A 23,876-nucleotide genomic window follows, 5' to 3' on the forward strand; every position below is an offset into this window, starting at 1 on the left:
AGATCAGACGGCGAAACGGACATCACTTTTGAACTCAGGACGGTCGAAAACCTTAGGAGGAGCATAAAAGGAAAAATGGCACTATTCACATGTACGGTACTATTCACGTGTACGGTACTGTATACGTTACTGTTCACGGTACTATTCACATAGACGGACGATGACGTGGCATTGACCGATGATGTGGCATTGACTGATGAGGTGTCACGATCCTGTTGGGCTAAAATTCTTATGTACTGTTGATGGTGACGTGGCAGCATATCAGTGGACGAAAAATCTCGCGTACGGTACATGCATCACACAGGACTATTTTCAACCAAACCGCGTCACTGTTCCACCCGGGTCAAACCGTGTTACTGTTCATCCACGTGGTCAAACCGCGTACTGTTGACTGATGACGTGGTGCAATCCTGAGCGTCCAAATTGTTTTTAATCCGATAGCCATGATTTACTCCATGTATCTATAAAAAGGGAGCCTCCCCCCCTAATTTGATATCTCTGAATCCATTTTTTGGATCCATTTTCTGTAATTCCTTCTCCATCTTGTATTTTCTTCATATTTTAATAAATTTCCATTTTGCCCCTAGTTCAATTATGAGTAGCTAATTTCCTTTCAAGCTTGGGTTGAAGGTGAAGTCTCAACATGTGTCATGGGCTTTATTTGGTAAATTTATTTTCTCTTCCCCTCTAGTTTTTGTGGATGTTTTGACTTCTCGTCGACAAATAATACTAATCTTGTCTAGTACCGCCTTGGTTTCACCGGCCCTCTAGTACAAGGTTATTATTATTTAGCACGATAAGCCCTTAGCACCATATTGATTAGAGCGTGTTCATGAGGTGTGGATTCCCCCCTCATGATTTAATTGACATTAATACGGATTATTTAGCTCATGATGCATGTTGATACGGATCCAGATACCCAAGTATGTCGTTTCAATAGATTTCTATTCAATTTAATCTCGCCATTTTAATTCCAATTTTTAGGATAATTTAAATCACTTCCACCATAATTTCAACCACCCATTTACAAAATTAATTCTACATATAATTAAAATCCACCTCCTCGTGGGATTGACACTCGTCACCATTAGTCTATACTACAATAAATTCGTGCGCTTGCGAGTACATTAAAATTTGCACAACAGTAAGCCGTCATAACAATTATTAACATTTAACAAACCGATGGATTTTTGATGAATTTTCAAGTGGGCCCAAGATGCAAATGTAATTAGTGCCTCAAAAGTTGCAAGATCTCTTGGCAAGAAAATAAAAGTATCAGCATGATTCATTATTTCAGATATTCTCTCTTCCATACTTGATACCACTAATTCTTCTCCAATTGGTGGGCCAGACATGCACACTAGCGATTTCATGGCTTTTAGGATAATGCCTAGTACTTTGCTTCCTCTAGTAAAAACAGCTTTTGAGACAAGATGCAGTTTCCTCTCTGTTATAACACGACCAAGATCTACAGCTGTCTAAATGAACTCTTTGTACTTTCCATAGTGAAACCCAGAAAGCGCACAAATGTTTTTGAATTATTTACTCGATGATGCTGCCATTGGACTGATTTTCAAAAACAAGTTGTGAGTGTTTGAAAAACGAGCTCATATTTAAAGATCTTGGTGACATAAATAATGAGAAACAACTGTAAATGGGTTGGCATATTTGCCAAATGACGAGTAAAGCTCATGGCTCAATAATTTAAAATCAAACAGTAACAAGAAAATAATGATTAGAAAAAGCAAACAGTAAAAGAAAATAAATATTTATTAAATACAAAATCATACCGCTAAATGCAATAATGCAAATGATAAAATAACAATAAAGGAAAATAACAGAGAAGTGAAAGGATATTTACTGGTAGTTGTGATTGTAGCTCACATCTTCGTCTGGTTTTACGTCCAGTAACGGCTTGAACGCTCTCTATGGGTCGAGGATTGGCTTCCCATCCAGTTTTCTTATAAACTGGCAAACAGGATCCTTTTGAGTCAGATTCCCAATACTAAACTGTGCACTTTGTTTTTGGAATAGTATCCACAAATTATAAACACTTGGTGTATGGAGGAGGTAACCGAGGGTTTTCAAAAATGGTCTCAGAAGCTGCTTTGGTCAGAGGAAGCTAAGTGTTAGGCATCATCCCAAGAACCCTAAAGCCTTTGGGTAGTTTGTCTGACTTATCGACTGGAGAAGAGTTAGTCATTTTAGGTATGTAAGAAAGAATAACTTAAATGCTTAATCATGCTGATGCTTTTATTTTCCTTCCAGGAGATCTTGCAACACTAAAGGCACTTATCGAACTAGCATCTTGGGCCCATAGTTGCACAAATCCGCTTCGATGCGTCTCAAGAGATCGTAAGATATCATCCAACGATTCTTTACTTATGCCATCTTTTACGAATTTAATTTTATCTTCACGAGTATCAGAAACCATTCCTAAAGATTTACAATCCGGTCGTTTGCAACCAAGTCTTACACAGTTATGACATTTTGAGCCAAGTCGTTTAGCTCTCCTTTTTCTTAGCAAACGTACTTTTACCAAAACCAGGCATGTAAGAAACAAATGGATCAGAAAACTCACCTGCTAACTGGACCTTTGCTTCAATTAACCAACGAATGTCAGAAGGAATACCATTGATTATTAACAAACGCAGCCGTTCACAACGAGCTTTGTAAATTTTCCTGAGGGCATTCTGAGGGAGAGAAGGAAAATGCTTATGGAGTTTATGTTGTATTTCTTCCATATTTGATTTTGGGGTTTCAGTTATTGTGGGAAACTGAAGATAGCGACTTAAGAATTCACGGGGTACCGTTATCCGCCATTTATACGGGAAAATAAATCAAAACACACCAAAATCAAATCTGCAAAATCAAATCAAACGTGAAAGTGAGCAAAAAGAAACACACAATATAAAAGGAAAATGAACTTACATTCGTCCTCTCATTGAGTTAACCTCAAGCTCCATTTGAAATTCATATATGCCACGCTCTACTGCTCTGAGTTGTCCCTCTAGATCCTCAACATAGGACACGAATTCTGGTGGTTGCAGATCCCAAAGTGGATGTGATTTACAGCTTTGTATCAGGCCTCTTAAGTGAAATTTCACACGCAGAAATCTTTTAAGATGTGCAAACAGGAATTTTCTCATTGAGGTGCTCATGATGTAAAATGAAAATTGATGAGAGAATGTACAACTATCAAACAAACACGCTTACAAAAGAAAAATAATGTTAAAAAAAATATGTACAATGCATCAATCTAGAAAAAATCAAACAATGAAATGGTAAAATAATAGTAAAACAAAAAAAATAAATCATTAAAGACTTAATCAAGAATTGGTGGGTCACCCAAATTAATTTCGGTGTCCTCGTCACGTGGGTGATTTTCTAGATATGGTTTTAATCTTTGACCATTAACTTTAAATGTGACACCGTTCTTTGAATTCTCAATTTCTATGGCCCCATATGAATATAAATTTTTTACAACAAATGGGCCACTCCATTTTGACTTTAACTTCCCTGGAAATAAATGAAGACGAGAATTATAAACCAACACATTTGACCAATCTCAAATGTTTTTCGAAAAATTCTTTTATCATGAAATGCTTTTGTTCTTGCCTTAATAATTCTTGAATTTTTATATGCATCATTCCTTAATTTCTCAAGTTCATTCAATTGCAATTTTCGCACATTACCAGCATTATCTAAATTTGAATTAAAAGCTTTAATAGCCCAAAGTGATTTATGTTCAAGTTCAACAGGTAAATGACAAGGTTTACCATAAACTAACCGATAGGGTGACATTCCTAATGATGTTTTAAATGCAATACGGTAAGTCCAAAGTGCATCATCAAGTCTAAGAGACCAATCTTTTCGGTTTGGGTTAACATTTTTTTCAAAATTTGTTTTATCTCCCTATTTGCTAATTCAACTTGACCATTTGTTTGAGGATAATAAAGGATAGCAATTTTATGTGTAATTCCATATTTCTTCATTAAAGACTCAAATGACTTATTAGAAAAATGCTTACTTCCATCACTGATAATGGCTCGAGGGATTCCAAATCGACTTAAAATGTTTTCTCTTAAAAATTTAACTATTGTTTTACTATCATTATTTTGACAAGAAATTGGTTCAATCCATTTTGAGACATAATCAACTGCAACTAATAGATACACAAATCCAAAAGATGATGGAAATGGACCAATGAAATCAATTCCCCAACAGTCAAATATTTCAATTTCAAGTATGGGATTTAAGGGCATCATGTTTCTTTTTGTAATTGATCCCAATTTTTGACATTTTTCACAACTTTTGCAAAATTCATATGTGTTTTTGAACATGGTAGGCCAATAAAATCCACACTGTAAAATTTTAGCAGTAGTTTTTCTTGAAGAAAAGTGACCACCACATGCTTCAAAGTGACAAAAATTAATGACACTACTTACCTCATTATCAAGAATACATCGCCGAAAAATTTGATCTAGACAATATTTTCAGCACCTTTTTTATCTTTGATGGTAAGGTCAAATTCTTGTAGTAACAAAATCTAACGAATTAGTCTCGGTTTGGCATCCTGTTTACTCATCAAATATCTCACAGCAGCATGGTCAGTAAACACAGCAGATTTAGAGCCAAGCAAATATGAACGGAATTTGTTTAATGCAAATACCACAGCAAGTAATTCTTTTTCAGTTGTAGAATAATTCATTTGAGCACTATCTAAAGTCTTACTCACATAATAAATCACAAAAGGTTTACCATCCCTTCTTTGTCCTAAAACAGCACCAACAGAAAAATCACTCGCATTACACATTAATTCAAATGGCAAAGACCAATCAGGAGATTGCATAATAGGTGCAGATGTTAAAAGACAAATTATTTTTTCAAAAGATTTTTGGCAATCATCATTCCATTCAAACGGTGCATCTTTTAATAAGAGGTTACAAAGTGGTTTAGATATGGCACTAAAGTTTTTTGTAAACCTCTTATAAAATCCTGCATGTCTTAAAAAGGATCGCACATCTCTAACTGTTTTTGGTTGTGGCAATTTAAATATGACTTCGATTTTTGCTTTGTCAACTTCAATTCCTTTAATAGAAACAACATGACCCAAAACAATTCCAGAAGTAACCATGTAGTGACATTTTTCCCAATTCAATACAAGTTCTTTTTCAACACATGTTCTTAAAACTTTCTCCAAATTATCAAGGCAATCATCAAAAGAATTCCCAAACACAGTCAAATCATCCATAAAGACCTCTAAACAATGTTCAACTATATCACAAAAAATGCTTAATATACATCTTTGAAATGTTGCAGGAGCATTACAAAGCCCAAATGGCATTTTTTTAAATGCAAATGGTCCAAAAGGACATGTAAATGTAGTATTTTCTTGGTCCTTAAGTGCTATAGGAATTTGATAATAACCTGAATATCCATCTCAAAAACAGTAGTAGGGATGTCCTGCTACTCTTTCTAATATTTGGTCAAGGAATGGTAATGAAAATGATCTTTTCTAGTGGCTTCATTTAATTTTCTATAATCAACACATATGCGCCAACTAGATGTAATTCGTGTTGGAATTAATTCACCTTTTTCATTTTTAACAACAGTGATTCCAGATTTTTTAGGCACTACTTCTGTAGGACTTACCCACTTACTATCAGAACAAGGGTAGATAATTCCCACATCAAGCAATTTAAGGACTTCTGTTTTGACTACCTCTTTCATGTTTGGGTTTAATCTTCTTTGAGGTTGTTGACGTGTTTTAGCATTTTCTTCCAAATTAATTATGTGTGCAGATTAAGGGATTAATGCCTTTAATATCATTTAAAGTCCATCCAATTGCATTTTTATACTTTTTAAGAACAGTTAGTAACTTACCTTCTTGGTCGCTTGTTAAAGTAGAAGAAATCACAACATGATAAGTTTGTTCTTCTTTAAAAAAAGCATATTTCAATCCTTCAGGCAAAGGTTTCAATTCCATTTTAGGTGCTTTTTGTTGTTCTGTCTTTTCAATACTTCCAAGCCCCTCAAATTTAGCTCGTCATCATAATTTTGTGAAGTCTGCACAGAATCAAGCAACGAATTTATATTAGAAATATTAAGTTCAAGTTGCTTATTTGACTCAATTGAATTAACTAAACAAACATTTGAGAGTTCAGAAAAATTCCCTTTTTGAATATTTTCCTCGATACAAGATTCAAGCAATTCTTTTTGTTCATCAGCATCATCTTCATTCTCATTTTATTCATTAGGTTGCCTGCACATGTTGAAAACATTCAATTCCAAAGTCATATTCCCAAAAGATAAATTCATTAAACCATTCCTACAATTAATCAAAGCATTAGCAGTTGCTAAAAATGGTCGACCTAAAATTACAAGAATTGGTTTGTAATTATTCACAACAGGTTTAGTTTCCAAGACAATAAAATCTACAGGATAGATGAATTTATCAACTAGTACTAAAACATCTTCCACTATTCCTTTTGGTATTTTAACTGATCTATCGACAAGCAAAAGTGTAGTTGAACTTGATTTTAACTCACCAAGATTAAGTTGAAGATAAACTTAATATGGAAGCAAATTAACACTAGCACCAAGATCTAGTAAAGCATGCTCAATTCTGTGATTACCAATAATATAAGAAATGGTAGGACAACCAGGATCTTTATATTTCAACTTATTATTAGTAGACAGAATTGTACTTACATGTTCGGCCATGAAAGCACTCTTTCTTACCTTCAATTTCCTCTTAACAGTGCACAAGTCCTTTAAAAATTTGGCATATGAAGGTACCTGCTTGATTGCATCTAATAGAGGAATGTTAACTTTCACTTGCTTAAAGATTTCATAAATTTCAGAAGAGTGGTTTCATTTTCTTGGTTTATTCAATGCATGCGAAAATGGTGGTTCAGGTAGAACACCAGTTATTTCTTCACTAGGTGTAAGTTCATTTAGTCCTTCCTTATCCTTTGAATTTTCATCATTTTCATAAGGTTCAGGCATAGGTCTATCAACAACCTTACCACTAAGAAGAGTTATAACTGACTTGACTTGGTCTGTAGGTGGATTTTGTTGAATTTTAGGATTTGGTTGTGGTTGGGTTGGAAATTTTCCTTTTTCTTAAATGGTGAGTGCATAAGCAAGTTTAGCAAGAGTATCTTTCAAATCATAAAAAGTTTGTGCATTTTGATTGTTAATAACATCTTGCTTCCTGATGAATGAATGCATTATATGTTCCAGATTTTTCCAGGGTGGTGGAACATATGGTGCATAAGGCTGAGGATTTTGAAAATTTTGTGGAGGTGGTGCTTGTGAAGATTGTGCATTATTATTATTCCTCCAACTGAAATTCAGATGATTTCTCCAACCAGGATTATAAGTCTATGAATATGGGTTTGGTTTATTGAAAGTGTTAATGACATTAGCTTGATCATTTAGACATTCTTTAAGTGCAGGCAAAGTGGGACACTCTTGAGTGAAATGATCATTCGAACTACATATGTTACATGCAATTTCTTGAACAGATTTTACTTGATCACTCTTTTTATGCTCCAAAGCTTCAACTTTCCTAACTAGGGATGCAAATTTTGCTTGTAAATCATGATCTTCCCAAAGGTTATGGATTCCTCCACTAGATGGAGATGATTGTTGCTTATTTGTCAATTCAAAAGTTCCAACAATATCCCAATGTTGTGCATTTTTAGCTAATTGGTCAAGGTAATCAAGTGCATCCTCAGGATTTTTATCCCTAAATTCACCATTACACATCATTTCAACAACCTGTCTACTTTGGGGTATTAAGCCCTCGTAGAAGTAAGTGAGCAATCGCCAAGTTTCAAAACCATGATGAGGGCATATGTTAAGCAACTCTTTAAACCTATCCCAACATTGGTATAATGTTTCTCCATTTTTTTGAGTGAAAGAAGTGATTTTCCTTTTAAAAGAATTTGTTCTATGAGGTGGAAAGAATTTTTTCAAAAACTGTTCTTGCATGTTATTCAAAGTTCTTACTGATCCAGATCTAAGATTTTGTAACCAAGTTTTAACTTTATCTTTTAATGAAAAAGGAAAAATCTTTAATCTAATTATGTTCATGCTACAATTTTGGTCAGTGTATGTATTACAAACTTCCTCAAAATCTCTTAGATGCAAGTATGGATTCTCAGATTCTAAACCATGAAATGTTGATAAAAGTTGGATAATACCTGGTTTGAAGTTGAATCGACATGCTTATGGAGGAAATACTATACACGACGGTGCTCCGGTTCTGGTTGGATTCATGTAGTCTCTCAGAGTTCTTGGTTGATTATGAAAATGCCCATGTTGAGATTGGTTGTCTCCCTGATCAATTTGAGGATTAAGTTCGCCCAAAACGTTTTCGCCTTGATTCTCATCCATGACTGGTGGTGGAGATTGAGATCTACGAATTAACCTGCCACTTGAAAATCGAGACCAACGTCTCATGCAATGGTTATGTTATAAAGATAATATTCACACAAATTAATAACAAAATAAAAAAATTAAATAAGCAAATAATGTAAGTGTACAAAAGAAAATTAAATAACAATTTTGGTGGTTAAACCCACCAATTAACAATAAATTAAGTATAAAATAAATACAAAATAATAAAATAAAAAAATGGTGGTTGAACCCATCAATAAAGCAAAAATAAATAAATAAATATGAAATAAAATAAATGCAGAAAATTAAATAATTAAAATTAAAAAAAAAAAGTTAAGAGTTAGCAGTTAGTAAGTTAAGAGTTAGTAATTAGAGTTAGTAGTTAAAGTTAGTTTGGTCATTAAGTCCAAAATAACTCCAAGTATGTCCAAAGTATGTCCAAGATGTAAGTCCAAATCTTGATTATTTTGAGGAATTTCGTCTAGGGAGTCTATTGCAAATTATTTTTAATTTTCTGGCCACACTGTAATTTTTAAAAGTTTAGAATTGAGCAATTGGGGATGAAAGTGAAACGACTGAGAGATATTGGGGTCAGAATGTAATTATTAGAAGATTGGGCTAGAAACGAGAATTGTTGGGGTGAAACGAGAATTATGAAAGATACAGGGACAAAAGAGAATTTAAGAAAAAAAAAGGGCAAATGAAAATTTACAAAAAGAGAAAAATCAAAAACGGAAAAATAAAGCAAAATAAAAACTTTTCCTCGGCAACGGCGCCAAAACTTGACATAACTTTAAAGTAATTTTTAACTCCCAAGTATAAGAGTGTCTTGTTGTATTATAACTCGGTGAGTCCGAAGTCGATCCACAGAGAAAAGATTTAATTTGTTTACTTTATTTTAACTAAAAATTGAAATTAAAACTTAAATATAAACAACTTAATTTAAATTAAATTATGAAATTGAACTAATTAGGGTTATGGATCCACTCTTAGAAGTAAATAAAACTTAATAAATTTTTTTTCCTTTTTTTAAATTTATTGCCCAAAAGATTAATTATATAAATTATTATTATTTTCCCTTTAATTTTATGGTGGATTAAGTATTTATTATGCCAAAATTTAATTTGTCTACAATAAGTCAAAATACCATTTTACCATATCTTATATTAAGATATTAAGAATTTATTGTGCCAAATTCATTTGTTTGTCTATAATAAATCAAAATTTCAAAATATAAAATATGTATAAAATTAAATAGAAAATAATTTAATTTATAAAATTAAAAATAGAATTTGCTTAAATCATATTTATTTCCTAAGAGTTTCATCTTCCCCTAACTAATATTATTTAGTTAAGCATAATTAAAATAAATAGAAGTAGTAAAATTGAATTACTTATAATTAAAAGAAATAAAAACAACTAAAATTAGAAATAAAATTAATTTTATTTATAAAAATAATTATACAAAATATTAAAAACACATCTGGAAATCAAGATTACAAGGAGATGGAGACAATTTGAGAAGAAGAGAGTTGTAGAGAGATCATTAAAAACATAAAAATGAGGCTCTATTTATAGAAAAATAAATTCATAATCAAGTGTTTTGCAGTCCATCATAAGCTTCATGCATGTGCTCCTCAAAACCTTTAGATCAAGATCCAATGGCTGGTCAAACTTCAAAAGTCAACATCACATGTGGCATCGTTTGACTCGTCCGATTTGCCCAAAGAACAGTTGAGATTTGGCGGGTTAATGGGTGGATCGGGTCGACCCGAATACAAGGATTCGGATCCTACAACTTGCTTCACCAACCATTGCCACGTGGCACAATCATGGCCATTGAATCATGAACGGTTGAGATTTAGTCAAAATTGCCAGCTATCCCATGCACTCATATCTATTGTAAGCTCATTTCATCATCCAATCAGTGCTCGGTCAACAGGAAAAGTCTTTTTTTTTTTACACAAGCCCAATTTTAAGCCGATCTTGACTAATCTTAAGGTTTTCGGACCTCCGGAATCTAAATTTGACCTCCGTTTATCTGTTTGGAGCCTTAAATTACGTGAAATTAATATTTTTCCTAATAAACACATAAAAATACAAAAAATTAAATATATTTAAAACATAATTAATAATTCCTAATATATTACATAAACACAAATATAAATTATAACATAAGCATAAAATAACATATTATCGCTTGATAATTAAACAATTTTTAATACTAATCATACTTGTTGTAGGATCAATCATGATAAATCATTTGGTGTTTTTTAATTGAATGCCCATTTATAATTATTAATTATGGATTATGTGATGGATTGCTATTGTTATTACTAAGATCCATACGGGTGATGATACTGCCCTATCGGCAAATCACTACTTGGTAGGATACTTGGGCAGATAAAGAGATTTGTTGAGTACTTTCTACTGAGTGGCTTGATTACCCTATCGATAATAGGTCAATGTTGGTGTTATATTCAACTTCCATGCTTTATCTTTAGGTTAGTGCACTCTTTTATTGTTAAAGGATGCCTAGATATTCTCTCCTTTCTCCAAGTTACCTCCCTCAAGAATTTAACTAGGACAAATTTTGAGGACTGGCGTGAGTCCATTTTGTTTTATTTGTCTACGTCAAACAGAGACTTGGCATTAAAAGTTGATGAACCAGCCAAGCCCACAGATAAGAGCACTGTTGTTGAGAAAGCAGAGTGGGTAGCTTGGGATGAATCTAATAGACATTGTCTGGATACAATGAAATACACCATTGATAGAACAACTAGAGATAACATCCCTACATGTGATAAGGCCAAAGATTACTTGGCAACTGTTGGAGGAAATTTCAACAAGGTAAATAAGGCAGAAAAGGGTAACTATCTGAGGCTGCTTGCTAATACCCAGTATGATGGTGTTTCTAGGGTAAGAGAGCACATCCTTAAGATGTCTAGTTACCCTAAAAAGTTAAAGGACATGGATGTCAATTTGCCTGATGACTACCTAGTCTTCCAAATACTTGAATTCCTTCCACCACAATTTGGCAATCTGAGAAGCCAATACAATACTCAGAGAGACACTTGGAATATCACTGAGTTGACTGTTTATGTGGTTTAAGAAGAAGAATCATTGAAGAAGGGGAAATCTCACACTGCCATGATGGCAACTACTTAAGAGAGTGGTAGTGTGAAGAAAAGCTCTTTAAAGGGCAGCAATAAGTTTTTCAAAAAGAAAAAGTTTAGAAAGAAAACTTCACATGGTAATTCTTCTATTACTTCCGATTCCACTTCTGAGAGCTTTAAGAGAAAGTAATACTTTTGTAAGAAACTTGGGCACAAGAGAGCTAAATGCAAGGGATTCAAAGCATGGTTGGAAAATAAAGGTATTCATGTAGTTTTTGTAGGTTTTGAATCTAATCTAGTTGATGTTCCTTCTGATACTTGGTGGTTGGATACCGGTGCAACCATTAATATAACGAATTCCTTACAAGAATTCAGAAGCATGAGGGAGCCCAATAAAGGGGAGTTGATAGTTCACATGGGCAATAGAGTGACAGCCAAAGTTGAAAGTATAGGAGTTGTCAGCCTACATCTAGCCACAGGCTATTTTTTGGATCTGTTAGATACAGCTTATATTCCTTCTATTAGGAGAAACTTGATATTTGTATCTATTTTGGATAGATGTTGCTATACATTTCATTTTGGTGATAGAAAAGTTTACTTATTCCGCAATTCAAAGTTAGTTGGTTCTGGCACTCTATATGATGGCTTATATATGATTGATTTATTTCCCTGTGCTGTTGAATCATTATCCAATCCTCATGTTATGAATGTTGTTAGCTCTAATCGTGCTAGGGTTGATGAAAATTGCTCTATGTTGTGATATAAACGGTTAGGTCACATTTCTAAACAGAGGATGGAAAGGCTCATTAAAGATGGCATCCTTCATAATTTAGATTTCTCTTATTTTAACACTTGTGTTGATTGTATCAAAGGCAAACTTACTACCAAAACCTGAAAAGAGAGAACTCGGAGAAGTCAACAGGTGCTGGAGTTAGTACATACAGACATTTGTGGGCCATTTACTCCTATTGCTATTGGAGGTTATAAGTACTTCATCACGTTCATCGATGACTTTTCTCGTTATGGTCATGTTGAACTTCTTACTGAAAAGTCTAAATCTTTATCTGTGTTTCAAGCCTTTAAGGCTAATGTTGAGCTCCAAGGGGCAAGAAAATTAAAGCAGTAAGATCATATAGAGGTGGTGAGTATTATAGGCAATATGATAAAACTAAACGTAATCGTGGACCATTTTCTTGATTTCTTCAGGAATGTGGAATAGAAGCCCAGTATACAATGCCTAGGACTCCTGAACATAATGGGATTGCATAAAGGAAAAATTGTACCCTTCTTGACATGGTGCGGTGTATGCTGAGTAACTTCACCTTACCAGATTTTCTGTGGGGTGAAACCTTACGAACTACAGCTTACATTTTGAATCAAGTACCTAGTAAGTCGGTGCCCAAAATTCCTTATGAGTTGTGGTCAAGGAAGAGACCGAGTCTTCGTCATTTCCATGTCTGGGGATGCAAAGCAAAAGTGAGACCCTATAATCCACAATCAAGAAAACTTTATCTGAAAACCATTAGTGGTCATTTTATTGGTTATTGTACAGGCTCAAGGGGTTCTAGATTTTATTGTCCTTCCCACACTACTAAAATCATTGAGTCTGATCGTGCCATTTATTTTGAAGATGATCACAATGGTGAGAGTTCTAAGCCTCGCAATCTTACATTGAGAGAAGAACGTGTGGTTTTGCCTATTCCATCTTTTTCGACTTCTGAGATGGGATTATCACATATTGATGTTTCTTCTGTTGATCCTGAACCTCATCATGATATGGAGCCTATGACTCTAAAGGATGATGTTACTGATGTGCAATTAAGAAGATCAAAGAGGGTTAGGAGACTTGCAATTCCTGATGATTATGTTGTTTACTTGCGGGAACATGATTTTGATGTTGACTCATCATTTGATCCTATTACCTTTCAGGAGGCTATCAGTTGTTCAAAATCCTCATCTTGGATACATGCGATGCATGATGAGATGGCATTCATGTATCATAATGGGGTTTGGGATTTAGTTGAATTGCCAGATGGATGCAGGCCAATTGGTTGCAAATGGCTTTTCAAAACCAAGAGAGATGCCAGAAGTTAGGTAGAGAAGTACAAGGTCAGGCTTGTGGCTAAAGGTTTCAGTCAAAGAGAAGGTATTGATTATACTGAAACTTACTCTCCAGTTTCTACCAAAGACTCTTTTCGTATTATTATGGCATTGGTAGCACATTTCAATTTAGAATTGCATCAGATGGATGTGAAGACCGCTTTTCTTAATGGGAGCTTGTCTAAAGATGTGTACATGGTGCAACCTGAAGATTTTATTGAGTTTGGTAAAGAAAACATGGTGTGTAAGCTTAAAAGGTCCATTTATGGACTTAAGCAGGCATCCAGACAGTGGTATTTGAAATTTCATGACATTGTCACATCTTATGGGTTCCAAGAGAATGTTGTTGATCAGTGTATATACTTGAGGGTCAGTGGGAGCAAGTATATCATTTTGGTGCTTTATGTGGATGATATATTGCTCGCTGCTAATGACACTAATTTTTTACTTGAGACAAAGGAAATATTGTCATACAGCTTTGATATGAAGGATCTCAGTGAAGCCCATTATATATTAGGGATAGAAATTCTTCGTGACAGATCTAAAGGAGTTCTAGGATTGTCTCAAAAGACCTACATTGAGCGTATCTTGAAAAGGTTCAATTTACAATCTTGTGCTCCTGGGAAAGCACAAATTTCAAAAGGTGACAAACTTTCCAAATCTCAATGTGCCGATAATGATGTAGACAAAGCTAGAATGCAAAAAGTCTCGTATGCATCAGTTGTGGGTAGCTTGATGTATGCTCAAGTCTGTACACACCCTAATATTGCTTTTCCAGTGGGAGTACTTGGGAGATACCTGAGTAATCTTGGATATGAATACTGGAAGGCTGCAAAGAAAGTACTCAGATATTTGCAAGCCACTAAAGATTTTGCATTGACATATCAGCAATCTGACTATTTGAATATAGTTGGGTATTCTGATGCTGATTTCGCAGGGTGTTTGGAAGACAAGAAATCCACATCTAGTTACATCTTTATGATGGCAGGATGAGCTATATCATGGAAAAGTGCCAAGTAGACACTTATAGCTTCTTCAACAATAAAGGCAGAATATGTAGCATGTTTTGAGGTTACACGTCAAGCTTTATGGATGCATAATTTTATAGTAGGGCTAGATTTTGTATTGGCTGTACCGATGCCATTAAAAATATACTGTGATAATTCTGCAGTTGTCTCTTTCTCTCACAATACAGGAAATTCCTCACGTTCCAAGCACATTGATGTTAAATACTTATTTGTGAGAGAGAAAATTGTTCTGTCTTATGTATCAGTAGAGTATATACCTACAGAACTCATGTTGGCTGATCCACTTACTAAAGCTTTGGCTCCAAAATTATTTAGGGAGCATGTGACTCATATGGGATTATTAGAATCCATTTATATATGATGAATCAGTGGAAGTTCTGGTTTGTATTATGAGTTGTAACTCAAATGAGATTATGTATTACTCGTTTTGTTATTATGCATGCATATTGTTATGTGATATTGATATGCCATATATAGTGTACACATTTATTTGCGTATGGCATTGTGTATATAATGAGGATATTATGGTCCGAGACATTTTGCTCAGTCTCAATATGGACAGTAAAGACTAAAGCATTATGGCTTAGCTTCAGTGTGCTTTCTTGAGATATTTTGATTCAGTCTCATTATGATTATAAGAAAGCACGGCTTCCTTGAGACATCTTGGTATTAGTCTCATTATGATAAAAATGGAAGCTCGCTTCTCGAGACATTTTGACTGAGTCTCATTATGGTTATAAAGAAGCAATGGTTTAGGAGACATTTTGTTTTCTTCTCATTTTACTAGACATGTGGACTTTATGGAAATGAGCATGTTGATCACATTGTCATGTTATTTCTATAATTATACTTGTATACTACTATATAGTCACATGTTTATAGGTGTCGTGTTATGTGGAGCATCTTGTTGGTGCACATATGACTTGATACTTATGGCACATTTTGGACTTATTTATGTTTTGGGTGATTGCTCACATTTGACCTTTTGTTATAGTTACATATGTATTAATTCGATTGTTTTCAAAATATTTATTTCATTTATTTTAAAACTATCATTAGAATGACTTCTGTCGTCCAAGTGGGAGATTGTTAGATTTATTTCTCATATTATGTGGACTAGCATAAATCATTCTAATTGTTTTCTATATTTTACCGAATTAATACGTAGCTGATGTTGAGTGTTAGAAAATGTATATTTATAAAGGAGAAAATCATCATTTTACATTTCAAGTTTTACTAACAACCCTTACTATTATGTATTTAAGATTCTTGCAATTTAATTATGTGTGCTTGATTTTAATTAAGTATTTTATGTATTTTAGGGGCATCATGGTCATTTCACAATAAATGAGAGATCAGACGGCAAAACGGACATCACTTTTGAACTCAGGACAGTCGAAAACCTTATGAGGAGCATAAAAGGAAAATGGCACTATTTACATGTACGGTATTATTCACGTGTACGGAACTATCTACGTTACTGTTCATGACACTGTTCACATAGACGGATTGATGACGTGGCATTGACCGATGATGTGGCATTGACTGATGAGGTGTCACGATCCTGTTGGGCTAAAATTCTTATGTACTGTTGATGGTGACGTGGCAGCATATCAGTGGACGAAAAATCTCGCGAAGGGTACATGCATCACACAGGATTATTTTCAACCAAACCGCGTCACTGTTCCACCCGGGTCAAACCGTGTTACTGTTCATCCACGTGGTCAAACCGCGTACTGTTGACTGATGACGTGGTGCAATCCTGAGCGTCAAACTGTTTTTAATCCGATGGCCATGATTTACTCCATGTATCTATAAAAAGGGGACCTCTCCCCCCTAATTTGACAGCTCAGAATCCATTTTTGGACTCCATTTTCTGTAATTCCCTCTCCATCTTGTATTTTCTACATATTTTAATAAATTCTCATTTTGCCCCTAGTTCAATTATGAGTGGCTAATTTTCTTTCAAGCTTGGGTTGAATATGAAGTCTCAACATGTGTCATGGGCTTTATTTGGTAAATTTACTTTCTCTTCCCCTCTAATTTTTGTGGATGTTTTGACTTCTCGTCGACAAATAATACTAATCTTGTCTAGTACAGCCTTGGTTTCACCGGCCCCCTAGTACAAGGTTATTATTATTTGGCACGATAAGCCCTTAGCACCATATTGATTAGAGCGTGGTTCATGAGGTGTGGATTCCCCCCTCATGATTTAATTGGCATTAATAAGGATTATTTAGCCCATGATGCATGTTGATACGGATCCAGATACCCAAGTACGTCATCTCAATAGATTTCACTTCAATTTATTCTTGCCATCTTAATTCAAAATTTAGGATAATCCAAATCATTTTCACCACAAATCCAACCACCCATTTAGAAAAGTAATTCTACACACAATTAAAATCTTTGATGTGGCATCTAGTATGAAAGATGTTTTAATTTATCCCCGACAACGGCGCCAAAAACTTGTTGTGCAAATTTTATTGAACTCACAAGTGCACGAATCTATTGTAGTATAGATCAATGGTGAGGAGTGTCGATCTCACGAGAAGATAGATTTTAATTGTGTGTAGAATTAATTTTCTAAATGAGTGGTTGGATTTGTGGTGAAAATGATTTGGATTATCCTAAATTTTGAATTAAGATGGCAAGAATAAATTGAAGTGAAATCTATTGAGATGACGTACTTGGGTATCTGGATCCGTATCAACATGCATCATGGGCTAAATAATCCTTATTAATGCCAATTAAATCATGAGGGGGGAATCCACACCTCATGAACCACGCTCTAATCAATATAGTGCTAAGGGTTTATCGTGCCAAATAATAATAACCTTATAGTAGGGGGCCGGTGAAACCAAGACGGTACTAGACAAGATTGGTATTATTTGTTGACGAGAAGTCAAAACATCCACAAAAATTAGAGGGAAAGAGAAAGTAAATTTATCAAATAAAGCCCATGACACATGTTGAAACTTCACCTTCAACCCAAGCTTGAAAGAAAATTAGCCACTTATAATTGAACTAGGGGCAAAATAGAAATTTATTAAAATACATAGAAAATACAAGATCGAGAGGGAATTACAGAAAATGGAGTCCAAAAATGGATTCAGAGCTATCAAATTAGGGGGGAGAGGTCCCCTTTTTATAGATACATGGAGTAAATCATAGCCATCGGATTAAAAACAGTTTGGACGCTCAGGATTGTGCCACGTCATCAGTCAACAGTACGCGGTTTGACCACGTGGATGAACAGTAACACGATTTGACCCGGGTTGAACAGTGACGTGGTTTGGTTGAAAATAATCTTGTTTGATACATGTACCGTACGCGAGATTTTTCGTCCACTGATATGCTGCCACGTCACCATCAACAGTACATAAGAATTTTAGCCCAACAAGATCGTGAAACCCCATCAGTTAATGCCACAACATCGGTTAATGACACGTCATCAATCCGTCTATGTGAACAGTGTCATGAACAGTAACATAGACAGTACCGTATACGTGAATAGTACCGTACATGTGAATAGTACCATTTTTCCTTTTATGCTCCTTCTAAGGTTTTCAACCGTCCTGAGTTTAAAAGTGATGTCCGTTTTGCCGTCTGATCTCTCATTTATTGTGAAATGACCATGATGCCCCTAAAATACATAAAATACTTAATTAAAATCAAACACACAGAATTAAATTACAAGAAGCTTAAATACATAAAAGTAAGTGTTGTTAGTAAAACTTGAAATGTAAAATGATGATTTTCTCCTTTATAAATATACATTTTCTAACACTCAACAGCTGAGGCCAAATATTAAGAAGCAATTTTAACAGACTCATTTATTAAGCGATCAAATATTGCGCTAATGAGTCTAATTTCGACATACCCTATACAGTAGTATATTATGGACAAGTATAGCATTTAATTGTGTTATTTTAGCTCATAATGAGATGGGCAATTTTGTACTAACACGTGAGGGGTCCCTGCGCTCAGCCACAATATTTAAGTAATTTCAACCCATTGGAAGTTTACTGTTCATGAATCTGTGGCATGAGTGTCGTGCACCTCTCTCTCTCCCTCTCCTTTTCCGTGTGTGTACAATAAATTAGGAGGAAAACCCAAATCTTGAGCTTAAATGAAGGAAGCAAGCTCTTTGAAGCTGGATCAAGGCTGTAGCAACTCGGTTAAAGCTCTATAACAAGCTTCCAAGTTCGAATTCATGGGTGATCATGGTAAATTTTGAAACTTTACCTAAAATATGTGTTTATTTGGAAATGCAAGATTAAGGGCATAAAGTTTGTATTTATTTCAGCAAACTCGTCTGGGCAGCACCAATAAATTATGGCAGAATAATCTTGAGTCAGTTAGCCACCAGTTTTGTTATAGTTTTATAAACCATTGTGCAAAGACCAATTGGTTTAAATAACTTGAAAGAATCTAGATTGTCAGTCTTGGGAGTTATCATAAAAGAATTTTTTTTTTTTTTTAAGAGATATCAAAACAGGGACAAAACAGAGTTTGATTTAACTCTATTAGCATTTGTTTCTTTGAGAAAACATCTTTAATAAGCTGACAGACTGAGGGCCCCACCACATTCTATTGAGTCTGAAAAAAGATAGCATGAAGACCGTCCACTCTTGGAGATTTCATTGGGCTCATGCTGAACATCGTATCTCTGATTTCCGCATCATCAACAATTCTACGCAGATTTTTAAGAATACAAGTATCAATTAAAGGGAAATCATGAATAAAAGGAACTGGATATGAACACTCCCTCTTTCGGGAACAAATTGCAAAAATAAGAAATTGCATGGGCTTTGATATCAGCTTCATCATGGATCCACTGCCCCAAGTCATTTTTTATCATGCTGATTCTATTTCTTCGGTGTCTCTCGACAGTTATTTGATGGGAAAAAGCCGTGTTCCTATCCCCACAAACAATCCATTCTCTCTGAGATTTTTGGAACCCTAACACTTCCTCTTGAGTTAACACTCTTTCAAGGTTTCTCTTTAACTTAATTTCTAACTCGATTAATCTCCTAGAGTGGTGCTTCTCAAAAATTCGTTGGATTCCACCTATTCTGGCCAGCAGCTCCTTTTTTCTTTTAAATATGTTTCCAAAAATGTCTTTGTTCCAATTTCCCACTTTCTTTTAAATATGTTAGAGATTGTACTTGGTTTTGGGTCGGGTAAGGTTTTTTCTGTAGATTGTGGTGGGTTAGCCTAGTGTTGGTCTTTTTTGGGTTCTTTTTTGGGGCCGTAGGAGATGTTCCAGTTGGTGCATGATGGAGGATTTATTTCCTTTGAAGATAGGAGTTGCAACGGTCAAATATGGCTCAATAGCTATATTTGGAATCTTCTATATTTGGTTCATCGTGATTTTCATTCGTAGACCAATTGGCAAGAATACCAAATCTCGAACCTTCATCCCCCTTTCCAAAAATATTTCGGCTTGATGCCTTGGGAGAATCTCTTTCCTTATTTCCCTTGAACCTTCCTTTTCTAGACACTATCATCCATGGCCCGAACTTGGCACTAATGAATTCCGATTCCATCGTCGGTGCCGTCTCATCACCATTTCTAGCTTCCATGCCCATGGTCTACTGCGCATCATGTTTGGTGTTTTCATTAGTTTTCTTACTGGGATAAGAATTTGATGTATGCCCATAAATCCCATATTCAAAACAAATCATAAGGAGAGCTTCGTATTCAACTCTTTGTATTTTCCCATCTAACAAAAATTGGGATATCAAGGGTCTTTCAAGATAACTTTGAACAGGTATTCGAGCAAATTTTCCTCTAAATGCCAATTCTGCATTGTAATCGATCCGTATAACAATTCCGATTATATGGCCCAACATTCTAAGAACTTTCTTGTGGTAATAATGCGAGGCATCCCTGGGAGCCGAATCCATACGGTGACTGCATTAATTTTCTCGTTTGAACTATCAAACCTAGGCGACCCTTTTTGAACCGTTAACGGTCTAAGATGGTCCAGGGTCCTTGTGCTAAAGCAAACCGAGCATCCTCGTTATTTCTAAAATGAATAAGGTAGTATCCATTTTCTAGATCGATCACTGAAAAGCGTCGTGTATTAGCCCACAAAGAGTCTAGACGGGAGTATAGAGCCTCATAACCAATCATTCGTCCGAGAAGTTTAACAACTATCGTTGTTTGCCATGGCTTGACAAACTGATCAGGAACTCTTCTTGAAAAGGAGATAGATGGAAGTATTCCTTCTTTCTCTATCACCACATCGTCCATCTCAAATTCGATTTCATCATCCCTACTCAAGAAATCTTCTTTTCCCATGGGTTCATCAGCCACCCCTCCTTCTGTCTCCATCAATTTGACTCTAAAAGATAAAGGATGAGGATTGTCCCCATCCTTCCCTTGAGATCTGAATTTAGTTTTCTTTATTGATCGATCATCCTCAAGAGGAGGAGGCAAGTTCCTTTCAGGGGCGTCTGATCAGGTTGAGAGCATTGTTTAGCTATTGGATCGTCTCTAGTAAAAAAAAATAATAATAACAATTTTTACTCTATCTACAAAAATGTACACAATCGCTGGCTAGGCTAATTGTTATTAAAAATTAAAAAAATATATATTCACAGTGGCTGGCTACTTGTAGTTACTAATTACTCCTTAAAAACGCCTAAAGATGATTAATTGAGAATTTTACATAAAGTTCTTCTGTTAAAGACTTCTCATATCCGATCAAAATGTCCCGTTGTATTTTATCATTTTTCTGATAGGAGTCATATGAACAATCGGAAGATCAAGATCAATATTAAAAAAAAAAAAAAAAAAAAAGATGCTATCAAATGAAGATAGAATCGTAGAAAAAACCAAAAATCAAGACCAATATCACATAAATATAATCATAGACATTATGACCAGTAAATCTGGTCTTACCCACGATACAATGTAAATATGGCAAAATAATCCATATAATAATCGTATTTGATTATTTTTCTTCATTATATTTTGTTAATAGATCAACATATAAGAGTGATTGTACAGTAAAATCTCTACAAAATAATAATATTGGGACCATACAAAACCTACTAACTTTACGAAGTATTAATTAATTCATAAATTAATATTTTATTAATGTATAAAGTATATATACAATTCAATGAACATACATTTTAATCAACTAAAAATTCATTGTATTTTACCAATTTAATCAATTAAACATGAATTAATCCACTAAATATAAATTAAATAAACAAAAAAATTAAAATTTACAAGTTTCAAAATTCAACCCTGGAACTTCTAAAAGCAAAAGAAAAATCAGAGATGAGATTTAATTATATTTAAATTCAGAAAAAAATTAACAATAGAGTCATTTTTTATTTAATAAAATATCATAACAATTATATTTGTAATTTCAGCAAATTACCAATTTATGATATGAATGGGACCATGGAGTGTTTTTAGAAAAATTATTATCTTATTAATTTATCAAAATTACTAAGTTAGTCATTTGACCCAAGTCGAGAGCCAAAAAAATCAAATTTACCAAATATTAAATTATAAAGGCTTTATTATATTTTGTTTATCTAATTCTTCACTTTCCACTCAATTCTTGTCGTATGAATAACACATTTTTATATAGAGGGAGATAGTGCAAAACATTTGGAGTGCCTATAAGACTCTCTCAAACTTAAGTAGAAAACAGAAAAAAAAATTAAAAATTAAAAAGCAATGGAGGAAAGGGTACACGAGATGGGGTGGGAAGAAGAGGGGGTCTAAAGTAACTGTACCTATATATAGTGAGCACAGAAAGTATTTGGACAGTTGAGTACATTAATCATAAGTCAAGTATTACCTCTAGTGGAGTTGATTTGGTGACCATATCGCTACTGTAAGGTTTCTGCAATCAAACCTCTTCTTCAAGTATCTAGGCTCAGGTTTTTTTTTTTTTTTCCTCAACTACTGAAGAATTATCACTCTGAAGTCCATTTATATATATGTTTGTATGCACTGGATTTTAGCTCATTTTTACATATACTTGTCTATTATAAATTAATACTGGAATTGGAAATCAAGTAACGCAGAGCTAATTAATTAACTTAAATACAAGCGATGTAAATGGAATTAAGTCAGACTCGAGGTATTTTTATTTTCACATGATGGCCTGAACTATGAAATCAAATGCATAAATTGTTTCTTAATAAGTATTTGCAAGACGCAGTTTAATACGTATATATGCAGGTCATGTAACGAGCATAGACACGCATATATGTGTGCGTGCGCGCGCGCGCAGTTCAGGTGAAATGGCTAAAAGGGATTTCAGTTCGTGTTCGTAAGTGGGAGGTTCCTTTTCAATACAAGTGTCAGAATTTGTTGAGAGCGAGAAAAGTTCATTAACTCGTGCACTTAGACAGCCCTCTCTTCACTTGCTTTGTGATAAGAATGAGATAACCTTTAAAAAAATTTTTTATTATTTTAGGTTGCATAAAATTTAACTTTTATAAGTTCAGATTTTTAACAGGGAAAAAGAGAAAACTATGCTGCAGTATCCGTTTACTGCTTTATAAGGCTGCACTAAAGGAGAGATGAAGGAAATTGAAGGTTTATTTGAAAAGGATTATCGATCAACAATATGTGCGGCCATTACAGAGGGACATCAAACTGTTCTTCATGTGGCAACGGGAGCAAAACAAACTAGTTTTGTTCAGCGATTGCTAAACTTTATGGATCCAGAAGACTTGATGCTTCAGGACGAAAATGGGAACACAACTTTTTGTTTTGCTGCTGCTGTCGGAGCTGTAGATATTACAAATTTAATACTTAAATAGAATCCGAGTCTGCTGGGAATCCAAGGCAGTGAAAACATACCACCGCTGTACTTTCCTGCTTTGTATGGACATATGGGTACAGCATCTTTTTTATTCCATAAAAGTAAAAAGGAACTGATAACTGAGGACCGGAAAGTTATATTCATTACAAGCGCGACACTGGTTTGTACGGTAAGTACGAAAAAATATTCAGGCCGTAAATTTCTATCTTTTAGATATATCGTATGCCGAAGTAAAGGCTTAACTCTAGTAGTAAGGAACAGTTTGTTTAAGGTTCAAGTCCAAGTTTTAATAGGTGCATGAGTGATATTAACAACGAGTGTCCTCAATCTCATCATCCTTTAGTTTCGGGACATTAGAACACACATAAATTCAAGAAGATTTAGCCAGAAATTCTTTTCAGGCCGAGCTAAAGAACC

At 34.5% G+C, this 23,876-nt stretch overlaps 1 protein-coding gene and 1 non-coding gene across 2 annotated transcripts; both read left to right on the forward strand.

The window, feature by feature from the left end:
* The first annotated feature begins 7,846 nt into the window (after positions 1-7,846).
* Positions 7,847-7,955, forward strand: LOC127902816 (small nucleolar RNA R71). Its single transcript, XR_008055454.1, has one exon. It is a non-coding gene; the product is annotated as a small nucleolar RNA R71 (small nucleolar RNA).
* Positions 7,956-10,763: 2,808 nt separating this feature from the next.
* Positions 10,764-11,520, forward strand: LOC127902321 (uncharacterized). Its single transcript, XM_052441184.1, has 2 exons — positions 10,764-10,795; positions 10,914-11,520. Exons 1-2 carry the CDS (start codon positions 10,764-10,766, stop codon positions 11,518-11,520), a joined length of 639 nt encoding a protein of 212 aa, XP_052297144.1.
* Positions 11,521-23,876: the final 12,356 nt, after the last annotated feature.

Source organism: Citrus sinensis, chromosome 5 (genome assembly GCF_022201045.2).
Source record: "Citrus sinensis cultivar Valencia sweet orange chromosome 5, DVS_A1.0, whole genome shotgun sequence".
Lineage (NCBI taxonomy): Eukaryota > Viridiplantae > Streptophyta > Magnoliopsida > Sapindales > Rutaceae > Citrus > Citrus sinensis.